The sequence below is a fragment of the Alexandromys fortis genome, unplaced genomic scaffold (genome assembly GCF_014885135.2).
Source record: "Alexandromys fortis isolate MF-2015 unplaced genomic scaffold, M_Fortis_MF-2015_v1.1 scaffold_20, whole genome shotgun sequence".
Lineage (NCBI taxonomy): Eukaryota > Metazoa > Chordata > Mammalia > Rodentia > Cricetidae > Alexandromys > Alexandromys fortis.
In genome coordinates, this window is record NW_026067903.1 from 10,619,498 (window position 1) to 10,639,844 (window position 20,347).

A 20,347-nucleotide genomic window follows, 5' to 3' on the forward strand; every position below is an offset into this window, starting at 1 on the left:
CTACCTAGCAGAAACCTGGGTTTTAGTTGTGCTAACAGCCTATTAAGTCTCAGCTTGTAAAAGCGAAGGCAAGAGGATCAACTTCAAGGATCATCTTGGAGTTTAAGGCTAGCCTTAGGCTATAGGAGACTAGTCTCACTTAAAAAATAGCTTTAAAGTAAAAGGAAAATATATTAAAATGGAAATTGGAAGTCTTTCGCAGTTATTTCTTGAAACAACAGATATTATTTAGGATACATGGTTCCATTTGCATTTAAGGCTTTATTGGCATTTGGGCTTATAATGGCAATTGGACCTAACTTGGTTTTATATAATTAGAAATATTTTCTATTTAGGAATATGAGGTAATCTTTCTTTAAGCAGTTATTAGTGGTAATAGATTCTCATTTTGGTTACTTTGATTTCCATCTTTTACTTTGTATAGAAAAGATAATTTCAAATTAGATGAGTCTGAAGTTTGCATTTCTATTTCTTCTGCCAGAATTCAAGAGATTCTCATGAATGTAGTTAACATTAAATTATATATATTAATGTGTATGTGATCATCATGAGTAGCTATCAGTAAACTTTTGCTATTATGATAAGGTAAGTTTCATAGTTCAGAATGAAGAAACAATATATTCTAATCTCTACTAAAATAAAAGCACACAGCAAATAGCTAAGTTTTTATTTTATTTTTATTTTATTTTTTTCTCTTATGATAGAACAAGTAAGAAGTTTGCGACAAAGCACTATTGCCAAGCGTTCAAATGCAGCGCCTCTAAGCACAAAAAAGCCACCTGGGAAGACTGTATCTACCCCTAAAGTAGGGGTGAGACCGTCAGAGAGAAGTCACAGTAAAGAAGAACTTCACACATCTCTGAAATCTGAATACCCCAAGGAGAGTAGAAGGAGTAGCCGGCATGCTGAGCCAGTCAATGTGGTGCCAGAAGTCTCAGCATCTTCTGTTGATTCTTCAGTGTCGCCTTGTGTTGAAATGAAGGATGAAGCTGAATTGGATCCCAAGCGTACATGTAATAACCAGGGGGAAGTAAATGTGCCATCTCATGAGTTAAATTGTCCACTTCTTTCAGAGACTTGTGATAGTATAGAAGAAAAGAAAAATGAAGTTCTGATAGAATGTAAACCTAAGAGTGATCGTAGCCCATTGTTTAAGTTTTCAGATAAGGAAGATGAACAGAATGATCTTGTTTCAGGTGAAATGGACGACACTATTGAAGATAGGGGCACAATGGGAAAACTTGAACAAGAATTAGAGGAGATAAAGCTACCCTGTGAAGATGACCAGATGATGGAGGAACCTGTATCTTCTGATGTGTCTAGTGACTCTGTCTGTACAGATAAAAATAAGACAGAAAAGAATGAACCGGCTGAATGTAATTTGGAATTGAAGAATACCATAGGTATTGTTGATAAAGCTGAAGACTGTCTTCCTAGAAGTCAAATGGAAACATCAGGATATTGTGAGGACATGGGATCTAGTGATGTTCAATTGCAGAGTACAGAGTTTAATAAATCAAATTTGGAGGAGGTTGATACTTGTGCATTTGAACCAGAAACTAGTACTTTGGAAAACACTGTTTGTGATGTTCCTGACCAAAATTCAAAGCAGTTGAATATTACTCAAAGTATTAAAATAGATTCTCATGAGACAACAGATCTTCAGGATGATATAAGCGGTTTAGAACTCAAAAATGTAAAATCTAAGCACTTAAAGTCTACAACTCATTCTAAACAAAGTATGACCACAGAGACTCCAAGAAAAACTGCTGCAGTGAAGCATGAAGTAGTTCATAGCAAAACTAAATCTAATGTCAAGAGTGTGAAGCGAAATGCTGACGAACCAGAGCCTCAGCATGATTTTCAGAGGCCGGCCAAAGTGAGGAAAGGACAACTTGATAAGGAGTCGAAGAGTCTGAGTTGTAATTCTGGGGTTAAATCTATAAAAAGCCAGTCTCATTCTGTATTGAAAAAAACCTCACAGGATCAAAATGTAATGCAAGTTTCCAAACCTTTAACTCATTCTCTTAGTGATAAGCTTCATGGTCACTCTGGCTGCTCTAAGGAGCCTCATCACCCTGCACAAACTGGACACTTGCTGCATTCCAGCCAGAAACAGAGCCATAGGCCTCAACCACAGGCACCAGTGAAAGTCACTAGCCATGTGAAGGATGAGCATGAGCATCCAGGCAGTGAGCATCTTAAGGAGGAGGATAAACTGAAACTTAAAAAACCAGAGAAAAACCTACAGCCTCGCCAAAGGAGAAGCAGTCGAAGTTTTTCTCTGGATGAGCCTCCTTTGTTCATTCCAGACAACATAGCTACTGTAAAAAAAGAAGGGTCAGATCAAATCTCCTCAGTTGAAAGCAAATATATGTGGACTCCCAGCAAGCAATGTGGGTTTTGTAAAAAACCACATGGCAACAGGTGTGTGTGCGTGTGTATATGTGTATGGGTGTGTACACTGAGAAGCTTGTAGGATGAGGATTGAGATTGGTGTGAGAACTTTCTAATATGAAAAGAAATTTGATAAACAAGACTTCTAAAAGCCCCATACCAATCCTGGATAAATGATAGGAACCTGGAGCCACTGAATTTACAATCAGATCATCATAGGATATTTTTAAAAAGCTTAGTCTGACCAATAGCTGATGTGCATGTACATGTTTTATCATTGTAACCAGTTATGATTTAATGTCATTGCATCTGATAAAATTCAAAACCCTTATGCTAATCAGAATTGTCATATTGCCTCAGGATTGGAGGTTATCTGTCACATTATTTGACTACAGAAGAACTAGTAATAAAGTGTGAAGGTCATAATGGAATTGCTAGTTTTCTTTGAAGCTGTTGTTTTTTTAAATGATGCACTTTAAACCCAACCACTACCATTTCAAACCAACAGATTTGAGCTGGGAACTAAACTCAGCAGCAAAAAAGTAACCATTAGATCACCTAGGTGAATTTTGTATCTGTTATGGAATAGACTGAAAATGTTTTTGGAAAGTTTTAGTAGTTTAAAGAATTTGTGAGTTGTAATCTTTGAAAATTTTAGAGTTGACTTTACCACTACTATTATCATAGGGTTGTTTTGGACTCCATTTCTAGTAGTGAATGACGATGCCCCATCCTCAGTGTTTCTTCATTTACTTTCTTTGAGAAAATACAAAGAAGGAATGAAGTTTCTACTATAGTTGCTACTCTAGATGGTGCTGAGCAAGTGTTCACGTTGCTGTTGGGACTTCCGTCAACAATTATACATTAAAGAGAAAATAAAAAGTGGACAAGTAAAATGACAGTTACCTTTCTACTCTTGTCAGCTCACATAAGAAAGACACTGAGTTTAGAGAGAGGCAATCAGTAAATGATGCTGTGTACATAATTTCAATTGGAGAGGAAAGGGGAAGTTTTAGGGTTGTTAAACCAGATTTTATGCCAGAGAATTGCTTTAATTTTTTTGTTTGTTTGTTTGTTGTTTTTTTGTTTTGTTTTGTTTTGTTTTGAGACAGAGTCTGTAGCAGAGCCCGTTTTGAAGCTCAGTATGTAACATGTGCTGTCCTTGATCTTGGGGTGGTCCTCTTGACTCAGCTTTTATGTACTAAAATTGTTCATATCCTATTTTAATGTCAGGAAGTACTTTTGTAAAAGTAAAAGTATTTTCTTGTTTTTCTAATGTTTGAATATAATGCTACCTTTATCCCAGTTACATACTTCTAATGGCTTTTATGTTCATGATACATTTACATCTTCTAAAGGAAACTTACTCTTCAGATCTCAGAGACTTAAGGATTAAATTGTGCTTTTTCTTGTCCTTTTAATAAAAGCCAGCCCTTTGTCCTTAGTATCTTCCAAAATTCAGGGCACTGATGTGTTTACGAGTCATGGGTTAGAAAACTTAGCAACAACTTTGGCATAAGAGTTAGAACCGGAGTGTAGTATGCTACAGTTGCTTTTTAATAGATAAAATTTTGTCTAATGACCTAGTCTTCAGGAATCTACCCAAGCTCTTTAGTTTAGTGGTGGCTGTCACTTCATAGCATCAGCAGTTAATTTTGTGAAGGTAAGGTTACATATTCTGCTTATACTTTAAATTTTTGAACCTGCCTTATAAAAAATGGACTTTATTTGCTTTAGTCTGGAATACAGCTTAGAATGTTAGCTGTGGGGACTGGGATGTTGACCCTCTGTAATTGATCTTGATGGTGTACATTGGAAACAGTTTCTAAATTAGTTCTTCAGACACCTTCAGTAATTTTTTTTCAGTCTGTGAATAAAGAAACCTAAGTAATTGGTTGTTTTTTTCTTATATATTAGCTTCACCACTTTTACATTATCCTTTCATTCATTGAATACATAAAACATGCTTTTCAGTTTGTTATTTTCTATATTTAATGTACATGTAAAACTATAGATTTACTAGAAAAGTATGTAGAGTGTCTGATTTTATATATTAGTCACACTTGTGACAGTAGAGTTAATCAGTATTTTATACAAATTGCAACTTGGGTTAGCTTCTTATACATATGTCCAGTTGAATATTATGGTTTGTATGAACAATTCTTCATGGCATAATATCCTAACTTTCTTATGTCCTAGAGACAGTAGTTCTTTTAATATAGTGCATTTTTTCTTAAATTTATTTTCCTGATGCAGAAATGTATCAAAATTATTCATTTTACTTTTAAAATAAGACCTTTGTTTATTTTTACTTAAATATGAATTTAGAGCCTTTTAATTAGAAGGCATTTTGAATGGAAGTTTTCTTAGTCTCTTCCTATTATCTACCTTGGGTTTCTCTTTCCTCCTTTGTTAGGAAGATGTTTTGTAACTTTAATTTGTAATGCGTTTTCTTGACCCTAATTGTATATTGGACAAAATTTCAAAAACAAGGAGCAAAAAGTCTACTTAACAACATTAATTCATCGTGTTATATTCAGAAAAGAACACTAGTTCTGAGGACATAATTCATTAGAATAAGTAATTTTGGTTTTCTTATTTTTAGTTTTGTAGACTATTTTTCTTCGCACTAGGTTTACTATTAAGGAGATTTAATGTTTATGTGAAATAGAATCTTCAGTTTAGAAGAGTGAGTGTGTACGTAGTACGTTCTGGGCTGTCACTTCTATTACCTATAGACCTAGTAGAACTAATAGAACCTGTAACACCTTCAGTGTTAATTTGTGACCCCACCACTTTTTATTTGTTGTTGTGACTGCAGATATTTTTGGAATTAATTCTATAGTTTACTTTAACAACTGAAGTTTTCCGAGAATTTTTTTTCTGGCTCATACCAAAAAGAATCAAAATTAGAAATAGTTGCTTTCTATTATTTTTCAGTAACTAATTTTTGTCTTCTGTCTGTATGTGAACATATAGTAAGAAAAGACAATGAGTATTGCTGCATTTTTCCACTTACTAATTCATACTGATTTACCTGAGTTAACTGATTTAGAAGCTCTACATGGAATTTATTTTTACACAGAAACTTACTATTTTCCATAAAGAAACTTCTCTTGTTATTCAGAAATTCAAGGATAGGACAAGAAATGGAATAATAGTTGTTTATTGCTTCACTGCTACAGATTCTGGGCTCTGCTTCCTAACTCTGCCCCCTTGTCCTTGTGTCTTTAAAGCAGCATGATAGCCAGAAAGAAGGAAAGGTCCCTCGTCCATCCATCTCTAACCCTCTTCTCTCCCATTTCCTGTTTATGTCCTGTCTTTACAGAAAGTTTTTTTTTTTTTTTTAAGTTCATGGTATTTAGAAGTTTTGGCTTTAGAAATTGGTGTTAATAGTTGTAATTGACTATATTAGATTTCTCCCACCCTCCACAACCCCAGATGGTGGCTGGGAGTTTTTTACCATTTTGTTTGTTTGTTTTTGTAGAATTTTTTTTATTTTAATGCATTGTTTTTAAAAAGCAAATCTAAGATCACATCTTTAGATGACATGAGATTTGTTTCAAAATATGTCAACATTTGAGTGTAGGCATTTCCAAAGTAAACTTGAAATCAGTTATGATGACATAATTTGATAAATTTTATGATCATAGGTCAGTGAGATGGCCTGGCTATGTGTCACTTTACTGTGTTGTGTAATCTGACATTTAAGATGAAACCATTGCAGACTTGCCTTGAAGTCAATGCAGCTGTAGTTGTAGAAGAGAAGTGACCACCAGTTTTCTTTGAGAATCTCAAAGCTGTTTATATTAGACAGTTGGTTTCAGGAAATAGCAATGTGTGTACTTCGTATGGAGTAAGGAAAGAACATTAAGGTATTAAAAATTAAAGAATTCTTCAAAATCCCTACCCTGTGGAAGAGCTACATCATTTGAAACATCACAAAATCATCAAAAATCTCAAACAGAAACTTACAAATGTTACCTTGTTTAAATGCTCTCTCATCTTGTGAAGAAAGGTATTTTTTAGTTTTTCTTTTTTTTAATTATTTATTTTTTATTGAAAAAAAAATTTCCACCTCCTCTCAGCCTCCCATTTCCCTCTCCCTCCTCCCTCTCCTCTCCCCTTCCCTCTCCAGTCCTAAGAGCAGTCAGGGTTCCCTGCCCTGTGGAAAGTCCAAAGTCCTCCCCCCTCCATCCATGTCTAGGAAGGTGAACGTCCAAACTGGCTAGGCTCCCACCAAGCCAGAACATTTTTATCCTTATGTTTCAAACCAAGAGCATCATGGGGAAAGTGAAGGCTGACAGCACTGGCGCAGACATAACCATTGAGGATAAGTGGCCACTTGCACTAGTTTCCTTAAGACTTAGCAGCAGTAGTTGGGCAGACAGAAATGCACACAGGATAAAAAGAATGAAAAGCTACTGTAGACGAATGGATGGATTTGATACCACTTTTAAAACACCGCCTAAATGTCCGAATTTTGTTATTTCCAACATGAAAATAGGAACTTGGGTGTTTTTAGAGTTGGGTCACTTCACCTAGGCTAATTTTAAGCATTCCATCTGTTAGACCACACATACTTTAAAAGGAGTAGGGCGTGTTTGGTGGTGCCACAGAGTGCTAACATGATAAAAGGCTATCCCTAAGTCTTTCAGATACCATGGATTGCCAGAGTGAAAGAGGAAAAGGGATGAAATCTGAATATCCAAGTGTGCTGATAATATTGCTGCTTATGTGGTCATGTTTGATTTGCCACTTTGTTCCTAAGTAGTTGCAAATATTCTTTAGGTGAATGACCTGGCAGCGGTGGTGGCACACATCTTTAATCCCAGAACTTGGAGGCAGAGGCAGGTGGATCTCTGAGTTTGAGGCCAGCCTGGTCTACAGAGCGAATGTCAAGACAGGCTCCAAAGCTGCACAGAGAAACCCTGTCTCAAAAAAACAAAAAATAAATTTAAAAAATTAAATATCACATCTTTAGGTGAATGACAATTTTTTTAAATTAAAACTTCACACTGGACTTGACCACTGATTCATGAGTAGTCAAGGTAGAATGCAATAAAGGAAAAAAATTTCCACATTTGAAATAAAACCTAAATGTGAATGCATCTATGTTAAGATAAGAGTATTGTTTTTGGGAAATGAGGTGATAACCTCAAACACATGGGCATTGACTAAGATTCATTCCCAAAAGTAAACAGATTTCTTCAGCTGAATCAGTTTGACACTTTGGACCAGAATGAAGAATGATTGAGGTTACATACTGGCTAGTAAGAATGAAAGAGACTTTCTTCTATGGTTTTTTTACTTTTTAAACATTTTTTTTTAGTCAAATCCCCAGTTTTCTGTATGATATCATTTCTAGGGTGGATTGAGGATAAGATCTCACACCTTGCCCTGCTCACTGTTTCTGTTTTTGCTTGGTTTTATGGTGTTTTTGTACTATGGGAGATTAGTTTTCACCCGAAACCGACTTGTGTGCTAGTTTCTATCATCCCTTAGTGTCTTCTATCCGTTCTAGAGAGGAAACTCTCCTGATTTAAAAGTTATATTTTCATGGGATATTCCTTCAGAACTTGCTTCATGTTGAACTATTGCATACATGGAAAGTAGGAGCAGTAGGTAAATACTGTTTTCACTTGAATATTGTTTTTAATAAATTACTTTTCTGCTCCCCACAGGTTTATGGTTGGCTGTGGGAGATGTGATGACTGGTTTCATGGTGACTGTGTTGGGTTAAGTCTTTCCCAAGCACAACAAATGGGAGAGGAAGACAAAGAATATGTTTGTGTAAGATGTTGTGCTGAAGAAGACAAAAAGACTGACATATTAGACACAGATATTTTGGAAGACCAAACTACATTTGAAGCCCACAGTGAAGAGAAAACCATGGAGTGTGAAAAGCTCGGGTCATCGAAGCACATGGTAGCGAATGATAAAAGCAAGTACATGAATGATAATGTAAAGCACAAGGTCAAAATTTTAAAACGGGTAAGCTTTCCAAAAAGTACATTGATTATTTCAGAAGCTTTATATGGACCGAAATGAGTTTCAAAAACTTCTCTTTCGTGCTTATTACAGTGTACATCCTTATTTTTTCATAAGACTGAGTTTTTTTGGGGGGCAATTTTGCTGAAAAGTAGGGACTTCGGCATTTTCAGCTTTTTTTGTGCTAAGCTGTAGTTTTATATTTGATTTTTTGTTCTACAGTGTTTATGTGACTGTATGACTAAGTATGTTTACAGAGTTTTTGAAACAACTTTTCAATCTAAATACTGATTTTTTTTTTTTTTAGGTAAACCATTTTGTATTTTCTTTAAGAATTAAAAAAAATGTAATCTTTGATCTCATTTGCTTGGAAGTCACTCTTCCGACTTCTGCTGTTAAGCTGTAGACTTCTAAAGGTTTATTTTCCCTGATCTTTTTTATCATTTATTTATGTATCTATTTATGTATTTATTTTGAGGCGGGGAGGGGGGGTTCTCTGTGTAACAGCTCTGGCTGTCCAGGAACAAGCTCTGTAGATCAGGCTGGTCTTGAACTCACACATAGTCACATGTCTCTGCCTTCTGGGTGCTGGAATTAAAGGCATGCACCACCATCACCCGGCCCTGATCTGACATTTTAAACCGCCTTCTAGAAGTATTTTTTAAACAAATTCTAAAATATATATTCAAAAGAAGAAAAATATAAAGGGTGTATTGTTCTATCCAACTTTTCTTTCATTACCAGTGATTTTTCTTATTCCTGATTTATAGTAGAATCCTGATGAGGAAAAAAATGTAGTGGCAATAAGTGTATATGAATAAGCAAATGTCGTCTAAAAGACAAAGAAAACACTTACTTTTAGAAGCTGAAGGAAGCACTGGAAGCCTTTGGTCTAGCCATTCAGATCTGTTAGTAAGCCACACATTGCTTGGGGAGAAGCTGCAGCTTCTGTTTTCAAAGGATGGTGAGGGAGCACAGCTCTGTTAGAAAGGTCTGCAGTTGAGCTGGCATCGAACTCTGCAGTTCCCGAGCACAGCCAGGCTTTCTACTGTGCAGGGAAGATATTTCACCAGAGCCTGGGCCTTGTGATGGCCTTCTCCATAGTTTACTGACTCAGCTCTGTCACACACTCCTTTTTTTTTGTCTAATCTTGGTTGATTTCCATTTTGTCAAGTCTTTTTGACATTTAGCATTTCTGTCTGACAGGATGTTTGGAGAGTTAGATTTTCTTGTTTAACATAAAGTTAATTGACAATATGGCTGAGTGCTATATTAGTGTTTTACAGTATGTTCTCTGAAAACTTCTATATGTTATTTTTTGTTGTTGTTGTTGTTTTATAAAGATTTATTTATTATGTATACAGTATTCTCAGTACTCTGCCTGCAGGCCAGAAGAGGGCACCAGATCTCATTACAGATGGTTGTAAGCCACCATGTGGTTCTGGGAATTGAACCCAGGACCTTTGGAAGAGCAGGCAGTGCTCTTAACTACTGAGCCATCTCTCCAGCCCACATGTTATTGTTATTCAACAACTGTTGGTTGTTAAATTTTGTGTACAGTTTCTTGTCTATCTGGAAATATATCTTACTATATTGTCTTTTTGCCTTTCTTACTTGAAAAGACGTTATAGAACATTAACATTGTTAATGTTTTCAGAAATTCTAGAAGTTGGTCTGAATTTATAAATGTGTGCTGCCTTCTGCCTGTCTTTGCTCGGTTTTCTTTTTGATGGTAAACTCTATTCTTTGTTCACCCTTTTTGTTTTAATTTTTTTTAATCTCTATGTAGTCCTGGCTGTCCTAGAACTTGTAAATCAGGCTGGCCTCAAACTCACAGATCTGCCTGCCTCTGTTCCCAAGTACTGTTATTAAAGACATGTTCTGCCACACCTGGCTGATGGTGAACTCTTGAATCTTCGGATCAGTCTGGTAATTTACAGTGTCTGCTTTTCACATCACCAGATTTCTGTGTTGAACTATTTGTTGTATTTTTGTTGTGTGCTAGGAATGTTATTACCAGACCTGTGACAGTAAAACATGTTACTGGGGCTTGGGAGATGGCTCAGCAATTAAGAGCACTGGCTGTCTTGGTAGAGGAGCCAGGTATAATTCCTAGTGTCCACATGGTGGCTCAGTGTCTGCAGCTCCAGAGCTGTGGGCTCTGACATCTCTTCAAGCCTCCACAGGCATGGTGCATGCATGTGGTGCACTTACATACACGGCAAAGCATAAGTAAAAAATTTGAGGATTCCTACATTAAAGAAAACATCATGTTTCCACATTTGGTATTTTATTTATCTGTACATGGTTATTCTCCCTGTTTTTCAAGATTAGTATAATGTAATTTATCTGAGAAGCCTTTTTTCACTAGTAATTATTTGTAGGTTTCAATTTAGGAACCAAGTAGCAAGGACACTGATGGTACCCAGGGAGTAAAAATGGTTTATTGACATAGTGTGAACTGATTCTTTAGAAGTACTGACAAATGCAGATGCTCAGTGTCTGCATACTCCACAATCACTGCCTTCATTTTACAGCCAACTGAGGACCTTACCACCTGATCTGTTTTTTCCTCCTTTATAGGATGTTATGTGTTTTGTGCAAAGTAGGTGCTTAACAAATAGATTTTGAATGAAAGAATGATTTTTTTTTGTTTTTTTGGTTTTTTGAGACACGGTTTCTCTATGTAACAGTTCTGATTGTTCTGGAACTTTGTAGACCAGGCTGGCCTCGAACTCACTGAGATGTGCCTGCCTTTGCCTCTCAAGTGCTGGAATTAAAGGCGTGCGCCACCCCTGCCTAGCGAACTATTCATTTTTTATTCAGTTTATTTTTGTGTGTCTTAAGACAGTTAGATGTTTGATGACTGAAAATTGTTTCCTTGCTACAGCTTGTGTGTTAGATTTAGTTTCTTTCACTTATATATTATTGAGGTTTCTCTTATGTGGTAGTTTTCATTTTAATGAAATAAATCCCATTTTCCAGGAGGCTGGTGAGGGAAAATCTTCATCTGACAGTAGAGATAATGAAATTAAAAAATGGCAGCTAGCTCCTCTTCGGAAGTTGGGACAACCAGTTTTACCTCGGAGATCATCAGATGAAAAAAGTGAAAAAATACACAAAGAATCTACAACTGTTACTTGCACAGTAGAAAAAGCATCAAAATCAGGTAATGACTACTAAGAATTATGTACCATATATTTAGTTTATTTTATAGGTTAGTGTATCATGGACTTTTTTTTTAATGAACATTTTAATGACAGCTCACAACTATCTGTAACTTTAGTTCTAGGGGATTTAACACTCTCATACCAATGTACTTAAAAAATAGATAATAAAGTAAAATATTTTTGCCAGGCGGTGATGGCACATGCCTTTCATCCTAGCACTCGAGAGGCAGATGGATCTCTTGAGTTCCAAGCCAGCGTGGTCTACAGTGACTTGCAGGAGAGCCAGGGCTACACAGAGAAACCCTGTCTTGAAAATAAAATAAAAAATAAATTGACTATGTTTGTAATGAAAAACATTGCCCCAAATTTAGGGGATACTAGTGAAGCTAGAAGACCTTAGCCCCATCTTCCTGGCCTTTTAAGTATTAGTGGAAGGAGACAGACAGTAGACTGACAAGTAAGAAAACGGTATCAGAAGCTTTAAGAAAAAGTGTGGAAATGAGATGCAGAGTCCCAGTTGGGGGGAGAGAGCCAGGGGGACTGATTTAGGAGGGAGATAACTTGTGAAATTTGGAGAGTATCAGACACTGAAGGAGAGATACAAGGTCAGGAGCAGTATATGTAGACTTAGGAGTAGGCTAGTACTAGAAGGCAGGTTCAAGGAAATAATGGAAGATGGTTCAGTTTATTTTCGCTATGTGTGAAACCTTTGGATTTTGTGCTTGGGAGTACTAGATGACCCAATAGTTTGGGTCTGCAGGCCGGTAGGAAGGGAGGAGCACACTCATAGCAGCATCCTGTAAAAGAGATGAGAGTGGCTTGTCGCACAGGTACAGCAGACATAGTAAACATGTTCAAGTTGAGATGACTTTTACAGTAAGTTAACAACAGAACTTGACAGGGGATTAGTTATAGGCAGATGAAGGAAGTGGGGATGATTGGATAGAATTTTAGTTTCATTTAATGAGATGAGAAAGAAAAGGACTTGAAGGAATATTTAAAAATTACTGCTTTAATCATTATAACTTTGAACATTTATTAGATATCCAGAGCTACTGTATGAATTGGGAACACATTCATCCATAGCTATTATTTAAAATCAAAGATTTAATAAAAAACAGCTGTAGAAATTTCCACAATGGACAGGTTGTATCGTCAGGGTTTTCCCATCCCACAGCCGCTCTCAAGTAAACATGCTGAGACTTACATTAATTATAAATGCTTGACCAGTAACTCAGACTTATTACATATACATCTGCATTAATACTGTTATGCTCAAATTTCTTGTCCCCAATGAATTCATGGAGCCGGATTTCTGATGCAAATTAATATGAGGGTTTTTTTTAATAATATTCAAGCTTAAGTTTGGACCAACACCTTTCCAGCACCCCAGCATGGGGTGGGAGGAGAAAGTGTGGCAGGGAGCCCTGGGAGCATAGAACTTTTAAAGGGGAAACGCTGTAGTCAGGGAGTTCACGTCCTGTCGTCTTGGGATTAGGTAAGAAGGACATAGGATAAGGTAGTTTCTGAAACCATTTGCCAGTTTTTGGGCAAAAACCTAACAAAGAGCCATAAATTACTGACAAGGTATCTTCAAGGACAGGATGCCTCCTAGGAACATCTAGCCCTCATTAAATTTTATGATCCTGCTCCCTATATTCCTAATTGACCATTTTTTAGGGTATCTGTTCAGATTTCTGCTGTCATAGCACATTTCTGGAGCTGAGATCTGCTCATCCCCAGCTTATTTTATGGCTTAAGATGAAGCCTCTTCTTTAAAATGGAGTTTGCAAAGTCAGATCCTCACAAGACAAGTATATACTGTGTATTGTACATAAGTCAGCCAAAAATGAATTTTTTGTTATGTGTTTGAGCAGTAAAATATGTAATCATATATCTTATAGTTCTTTTAGGTTTATTTCTTTATGTTTGTAGCCTGGATTTTCAGGGGTTCTTTCTCCATCAAACCAGATTTTCTTTAGCCAAGAATGAATCCAGAGCTTCTCAATTTCTATGGAAATAAAAGCATAACCTCTCCTCCAAAGAAACATACCTAACATTTGAAGTCAAGACATTTGAAGTCAAGATATTTTGAAAATATATAGGTTGGTTTAATCAGCTTTAACCCAGTGTCCCTTACCAACCATTGCTTCTTCCTCAGCAGTCAGAAAATTCAAAGACAACACAGTAATATACAGTATTCAGACTCTGTGTTCTTTCTTTACATGGCTTTTTAAAATATTACTTCCTTTTTAAAGACTTCATTATTTTAATACTGTAGTTTTTAATTTAATGTGTTATATACTCTTTCTCTTCTCTCTCAAGCCTTTGTACATTTTTAAACACATTATAACCCATTTAGAGGCTTTTTCCATCTGAATCTGCCTTTACTGTGTATCTGTAATCCCTTTCTGTCTGCATGAGCAAAGCTCCAAACCTGCAGCATTCTGGAGGACCTTGCACTGGCAACTTTTTAGGCAGCTGCTGGGAGAAGCCCCTGGTGGCCCTTTTGAGAGACTTTGGGAACCGGTATGCTGCTTAGCTCATGGCAGTTGGCAGCTGGCTCCATCTCGCAGCAACTGTTGGCGATGTCTCTGTACTGTGCCTGGCATGAGACTGTGAGACTAGAAGCTGCATTTATCTCTGTTTCTCTGCATTTAGAACTTTTTTAAAAAATGCTTTTCAGGTTTTATGTAGAAATTCTCCCCGAATATTTGGGCACCATTTGTAGGCAGAGTTTTTTTGTCCTGCAGCTGCTCTCAAATAAACATACTGAGGCTTATATTAATTATAAATGCTCAACCAGTAGCTCAAGCTTATTACTAACTAGCTCTTAACATTTTAAGTTAACCCGTATTTGGTATTACATCCTGCCATGTGGTGGTATCTATTAGCATGGCACATTTCCATCTCCTGCTCCCTCTGCTTCTGATGGGAGACTTCAGACTCTGCCCTTCTTCCAACATTCTCCTAGTCTGACTCCTACCTAACCTCATTCTGTTCAGCTATTGGCCAGTCAGCTTGTTTATTAAACCACTCACAGCAACATATATTCACACAGTGTAAAGGAATATTCCACAGCAAGGTAGAAGCAGAGCCTGTAAAATATCCAGCTTTTTTTTTTTTTTTTTAAAAAAACAACAACCCGGGAATATGAAAAAATCCAGCAAGGGTAATTTGAGAGGTGGAGGCCTTTGAGATGGGGAGAAGTGTACTATGGTGCTGCAAAGCTAGAAGGGAAATGATAAACTGTCAGGTGCTGCCTGGGTATCTCAGCAGCTGAAATATAATATTAAACAAACCTCTTAGCAAAGTAGGTCACTGATGACCTTGACAAAAATGCTTTTAGAGAGCAGTCAGATAGAAACAATTGTAGCATAATTATGTCAGTATATGATGGAGAAACCAGAGGGATTCATTACAGTAACTCGTAGGAGCAGGAATGTAGTGGTAGGTAGAGGTGGCTGTCAGGTTAAGGAATTGTACTTGAGATACTGGCATACTTTTGTTTTCTAATTAAGTTCTTGATCCCTTGTTGAAAATTAGTTGTTTGTTTGCAAATATGGTGACTTATTCTGTGTTCTGTTTTGTTATATTGCTCTCTGCATTTTTTTTAAAATGCCAGTAGTGTGCTGTTTAGACTCATAAATATTGTAATGATTTTAGCTTTTCAGCTCAGGACTGTGTAAAATCTTTTGTCATTCACTAAAAATTTTAGAAGTGTCTTTCCTATTTTTGTGGTGAGAAAGAATGTCTTTGCTGTTTTGATAGGAATTACATTGACCATAGATTGCTTTGGATAGAATAAACTTTAAAAAAAAAAAAGAAACTACCTTTTTTCATTATAAGTTTCCACTCCCTCCCCTCCTCCAATTCCCTCCACTTAACCCCCACACCCCACCCCGTATCCACTCCTCAGAGAGGATAGGGCATGTTGCTTTAAGGAAGGTCCGAGGCCCTCCCTACTATATCTATGCTGAGCAAGATATCCATCCAAAGAGAATAGGTTCCCAAAAAGCCAGTACAAGCAGTAAGGATAAATCCTGGTGCCACTACCCATGACCCCTCAGTCTGCCCCAGCCATGCAACTGACAACCACATTCAGAGGGACTAGTTTGGTCCTATGCTTATATCTTCCCAGTCCGGCTGGTGTTGGTGAGCTCCCATTAGCTCACTCATAAGTGGATACTAGCTATAAACAAAGGATATTGAGCCTAGAGAAGAAGCTAAGTAACAAGGTGAACCCTAAGAAAAACATATATAGATCCTCCTGGAAAGTCAAAATAGACAAGATCACCTGACAAAATTGAGAACATAGGGTAGGGGGAGAAGGGAGGGTAGAAGGGGAAGAGGAAGGGAGAAGGAGGGGCGAGGAGAACTTGGGGAACGGCATAGTTGAGATGGAGGAAGGACAGAGATGAGAGCAAGGAAAGAAATATCTTGATTTAGGGAGCCATTATGGGCTCTAGAAACCTGGCTCTAGAAAAAATTCCCAGGAATCCACAAGGATGACCCCAGCTAAGACTCTAAGCAATAGAGGAGAGTGTGCCTGAACTGGCATTGCCTTGTAGTCAGATTGATGAATATCTTAAATACCACCATAGAACCTTTATCCAGCAACTGATAGAAACTAGGCAGAGACCTGCAGCCAAGCACTGGGCTGAGCTCCCAAAGTCCAGTTGAAGTGTGGGAGGAGTGAGAATATGAGCAAAGAGGTCAAGACCATGATGGGTATACCCACTGAAGAAGTCTACACGAACTTTTTAAAAAAGATTTACCGGGCGATGGTGGCGCATGCCTTTAATCCCAGCACTCAGGAGGCAGAGGCAGGCGGATCTCTGTGAGTTCGAGACCAGCCTGGTCTACAGAGTTCCAGGACAGGAACCAAAACCACAGGGAAAACCTGTCTCGAAAAACAAAAACAAACAAACAAACAAACAAAAAGATTTATTATGTATGCAGTGTTCTGCCTGCATGTGTCCCTGTGTGCCAGAAGAGGGCACCAGGTCTCATTACAGGTGGTGTGAGCCACCATGTGATTGTGAACTCAGGATCTCTGGAAGAGCAATAAGTGCTCTTACCCACTAAGCCATCTCTCCAACCCTAGAATGAACATTTTAATGGTATTTTTCAGCTTGTAACAAGGAATAACTTTCTCTGTATTTTAATTTCTTTTATCATGGTTTTAAAATTTGACTTAGGTAAATTTATTCCCAGGTATTTTATTTTGTTATGGCTGTTAGCAGTGAAGTTAATTTTCTATTTCTCAGTAATTTTGTTATTGATATATATTCTTAAAATTACTGAGTTTGTTGTTGTTTGTGTTACTTTATGGAGTATTTCATATATATGACATCATGTCTCCTGCAAGAGAAATAATTTGACCTCCCCTTTTCCTGTTTAGATGTCTTTTATTTAGTTCTTTTGTCTTACTCCTCTGGCTTCAAATCTGAAGCTTTTTGAGTATCCTGTTTTCAAAAATATTTCAGTTTAGGGATGTTCAATCAATAGTAGAGAATATTGGGTGCAGTAAGAGAAGACAGACTGATGTACGTAGTAGCTGAGAGTCTGTTTCTCAATAAAATGTGAAATAAGCAAATAAAACTGGAAGATAAGGGAGTGTTTTGTTAAGAGAAGGGAAAGAATGAAATGTCTCAAATGGGGTAGCAGAGTTCCTGGGAAGATAGGATCAGTAGATGAGGGCATTGCCCAGCAGGAGAGTACGTGCTAAGCATACAAGGAGCAGTGGTGATGTACTGTTTAATTTAATTTTTATTGGAAATGGGGTTATGAAGGTAATAAAAATGTTAGAATTAAGTGGTTTTCAGAATAGTAGATATGTGAAAAATATCGTTAATCATCTAGGAAGTACAAATCAGAACTATAGTAGGATATCAGTTTATCTCTTTTAGGAATGGCTATTATGGGAAGGACTGAAGGGAAATGGTACTGTCAAAGTGTCTGCCAGCTGATGCATTATATACATAGAGTTGAAGTCTACTCTTTTTTTCTTTTCTTTTGTTTTTTCCTCACGGGATTTCTGGGTATCCTTGATTGTCCTGGAACTCACTCTGTAGACCAAGCTGTCCTCAATAGAGATCCATCTGCCTCTGCCTCCCGAGTGCTGGAATTAACGGCATGTGGCAAGTCTACTTTTTATTATATGTAGAGTCTGAAATGCTGATTTTATAAAGGCTGAGAGTAGATGGGCAGTTTTGTCAGCTGGAAGTCATCAGAGGTTGGAGAGAGTTGGATAGGGAAATTTATGCAATGGCTAAGTTACAAGCAAGAGATTCTGGTATAGTATTATATAGCAAGGTGGTTGCAGATAGTAATGATTTATGTTTCAGAAGGAGTTCAAGTGTGTTCACCATGCATGGAAGTGATAAGTGATGAGATAAATTTAAGGTGACTTATGCATTGAATGGTGTAATTAGTAAGTACAGTTTTTAGTGTATATAATTTCATTCTTTTTAAAATTCACTAAAGTTTTTCATTTATTTTACATCCCCATTGCAGTTTCCCCTCCCTCCTCTCTTCTTGTTCCTTTCCCCTCTCTACTCCCTCCTGCCATCCACTCCTCCTCCATCTCCTTTCAGAAAGGGACAGACCTCCTGTGGGTGGCAACAAAGCCAAAGCATAGAACATCAAGTTGAGGCAGGACCAAGCTCCTCCTCCTGTATCAAGGCTGGGTGAGGCAACCAGCATGGAGAATAGGTTTCTAAAAGCCAACTCAAGTGCAGGGGACAGTGGGCAGGTCCTGATCCCACTGCTAGGAACCCCACAAACAGACCAAGCTATATAGCTGTTAGTCCCATGCAGAGGGCCTAGGTCGCATGCAGTCTCCCTAGCTGTTGGACTGGTCCAGAGTCTGTAAGATCCCCCTAGCTCATGAGGGTCACCTGTCCTCAGCAAGACTTGTGGAGCTCAGCCCTGTGCTTGGCTGTGGATCTCTGCATCTGCTTCTATACTGGATGAAGGCTCTCTGATGACAATTAGGGTAGTCACCAATGTGATTACAGGAGAAAGAGAGTTCAGGCACCCTCTCCACTATTGCTAGGAGTCTTAGCTGAATTCATATTTGTAGATTCCTGGGAGTTTCCCTGGCACCAGGTTTCTTGCTAACCCGAACTGCCCCCCCCCCATCAATCAAGACATCTCTTTAATTTCTTTCCTCCTCCATCCCACCCTCACCCTGCCCAACCTGATCCTTCATTTTCCCATTCTTCCTACCCCCATCAAATTTATTCTTAAAGATGTACTTTTTGTTGTTTTTTAAAATATTTATTTATTATGTATACAATATTCTGTTTGTGTGTCTGCCTGCACACCAGAAGGCACCAGATCTCATTACAGATGGTTGTGAGCCACCATGTGGTTGCCGGGAACTGAACTCAGGACAAAGATGTACTTTTATTTCTAATGGTGTGTATGTGTGTATGTCAGTGTGTGGCTATGTACATGTAAGTGCAGGTGCCTGTGGAGGCCGGATGTGCTGGATCCCCCAGAGCCAGACTTAGAGGTGAGCATGAGTAGCCTGGCATGGTGCTCTGAACTGCACCGTGGTCCTAGAAGAGCACATGCTCTTAATCAGTGAGCCATCTTTCAATCCACCTGAAATAATTTTTCTGAATGCTAGCAAATAGAAATGAAAAGAATTTCAGAATTTTTGAGCTGAGAAGATTCTAGAATAAATCATCTGATGTCAGAGTAGTAGGTTGACGTTGAAAATTTGAAAATGTGTGAGAATTAATAATGGAAGAAAGAAAACCAGTGGAGTAGATTAGTATTCAGTTAATGTCAAACAAGGTGAAAAGCGCAGTCAGTTCTATTAATGAAGACATCACATTATTAGTTTACCTAATAAATTTGGGTCAGATTTCCTAAGTAGCCTTTTTTTTTTTTTTTTTGGAGATAGTTTTTGCTGTAGCTTTGGAGCCTTTCCTGGAACTAGGTCTTGTAGAGGCTGGCCTCGAACTCACAGAGATCCTCCTGCCTCTGCCTCCCGAGTGCTGGGATTAAAGGCATATGCCACCACTGCCTTGGCTTCCTAAGTACCTTTTTAAAAATGCAGTAGAATATGAAGAGTAACTGTCTTTGAAATCCTTATTGAAATGGGGTCAAGAGTGCATACACTTCATGGCTTTAGGGCTACTTTTTAAAAGAACACTGGACATTTTAATTATCACTTTAACACCAGGATGTTTGATGTTATTGCTAAGTAGTGAATTAGTCTGCTTTGATTTAAACTTAAATCATTCATTATAAAAGAAAGTGCCTTTTAAAACAGTTTAATGAGTTTAGATCCTTTAAAAATTAGGTACACATGAGAAGCAAGAGATGAAAAAGAGGAAAGTTGAAAAAGGAGGACCTCATGTGCACCCCCCTGCTGCTGCTTCCAAACCCTCTGCAGATCAAATCAGACAGAGTGTCCGGCATTCTCTTAAAGATATTCTTATGAAAAGGTAATATGTTGTTATTACAATAAGGTTGAATGACATTTATTCCATGTATTTGAAAATAATTGAATTGTTTTAATTTTAAGACTTACAGACTCAAATTTGAAGGTCCCAGAGGAAAAGGCAGCAAAGGTTGCCACAAAAATTGAAAAAGAGCTTTTCTCTTTTTTTCGAGACACAGATTCCAAGTATAAGAATAAATATAGAAGCTTGATGTTCAATCTAAAAGATCCTAAAAACAATGTAAGTAGCTTGTTTTGTCTCTAAATTTTCGTAAATTTTATAAGTTGTGCATGTGTATGGGGGGAATGTGTGTACTTTGCCTCTTTT

At 37.5% G+C, this 20,347-nt stretch overlaps 1 protein-coding gene across 6 annotated transcripts in view; it reads left to right on the forward strand.

Moving 5' to 3' along the window:
• Phf3 (PHD finger protein 3) overlaps positions 1-20,347 on the forward strand; it is a 73,911-nt gene that overhangs the window by 35,732 nt on the left and 17,832 nt on the right. For 4 of the 6 annotated variants that reach the window (XM_050134514.1, XM_050134515.1, XM_050134517.1 and 1 more), the window contains 5 exons: positions 705-2,427; positions 8,082-8,391; positions 11,374-11,557; positions 19,879-20,023; positions 20,104-20,260. In XM_050134514.1, coding sequence (XP_049990471.1) covers positions 705-2,427; positions 8,082-8,391; positions 11,374-11,557; positions 19,879-20,023; positions 20,104-20,260 — 2,519 coding nt within the window. The remainder of the gene's footprint in view (positions 1-704; positions 2,428-8,081; positions 8,392-11,373; positions 11,558-19,878; positions 20,024-20,103; positions 20,261-20,347) is intronic. The other 2 variants (XM_050134520.1, XM_050134518.1) reach the window with 1 other exon arrangement.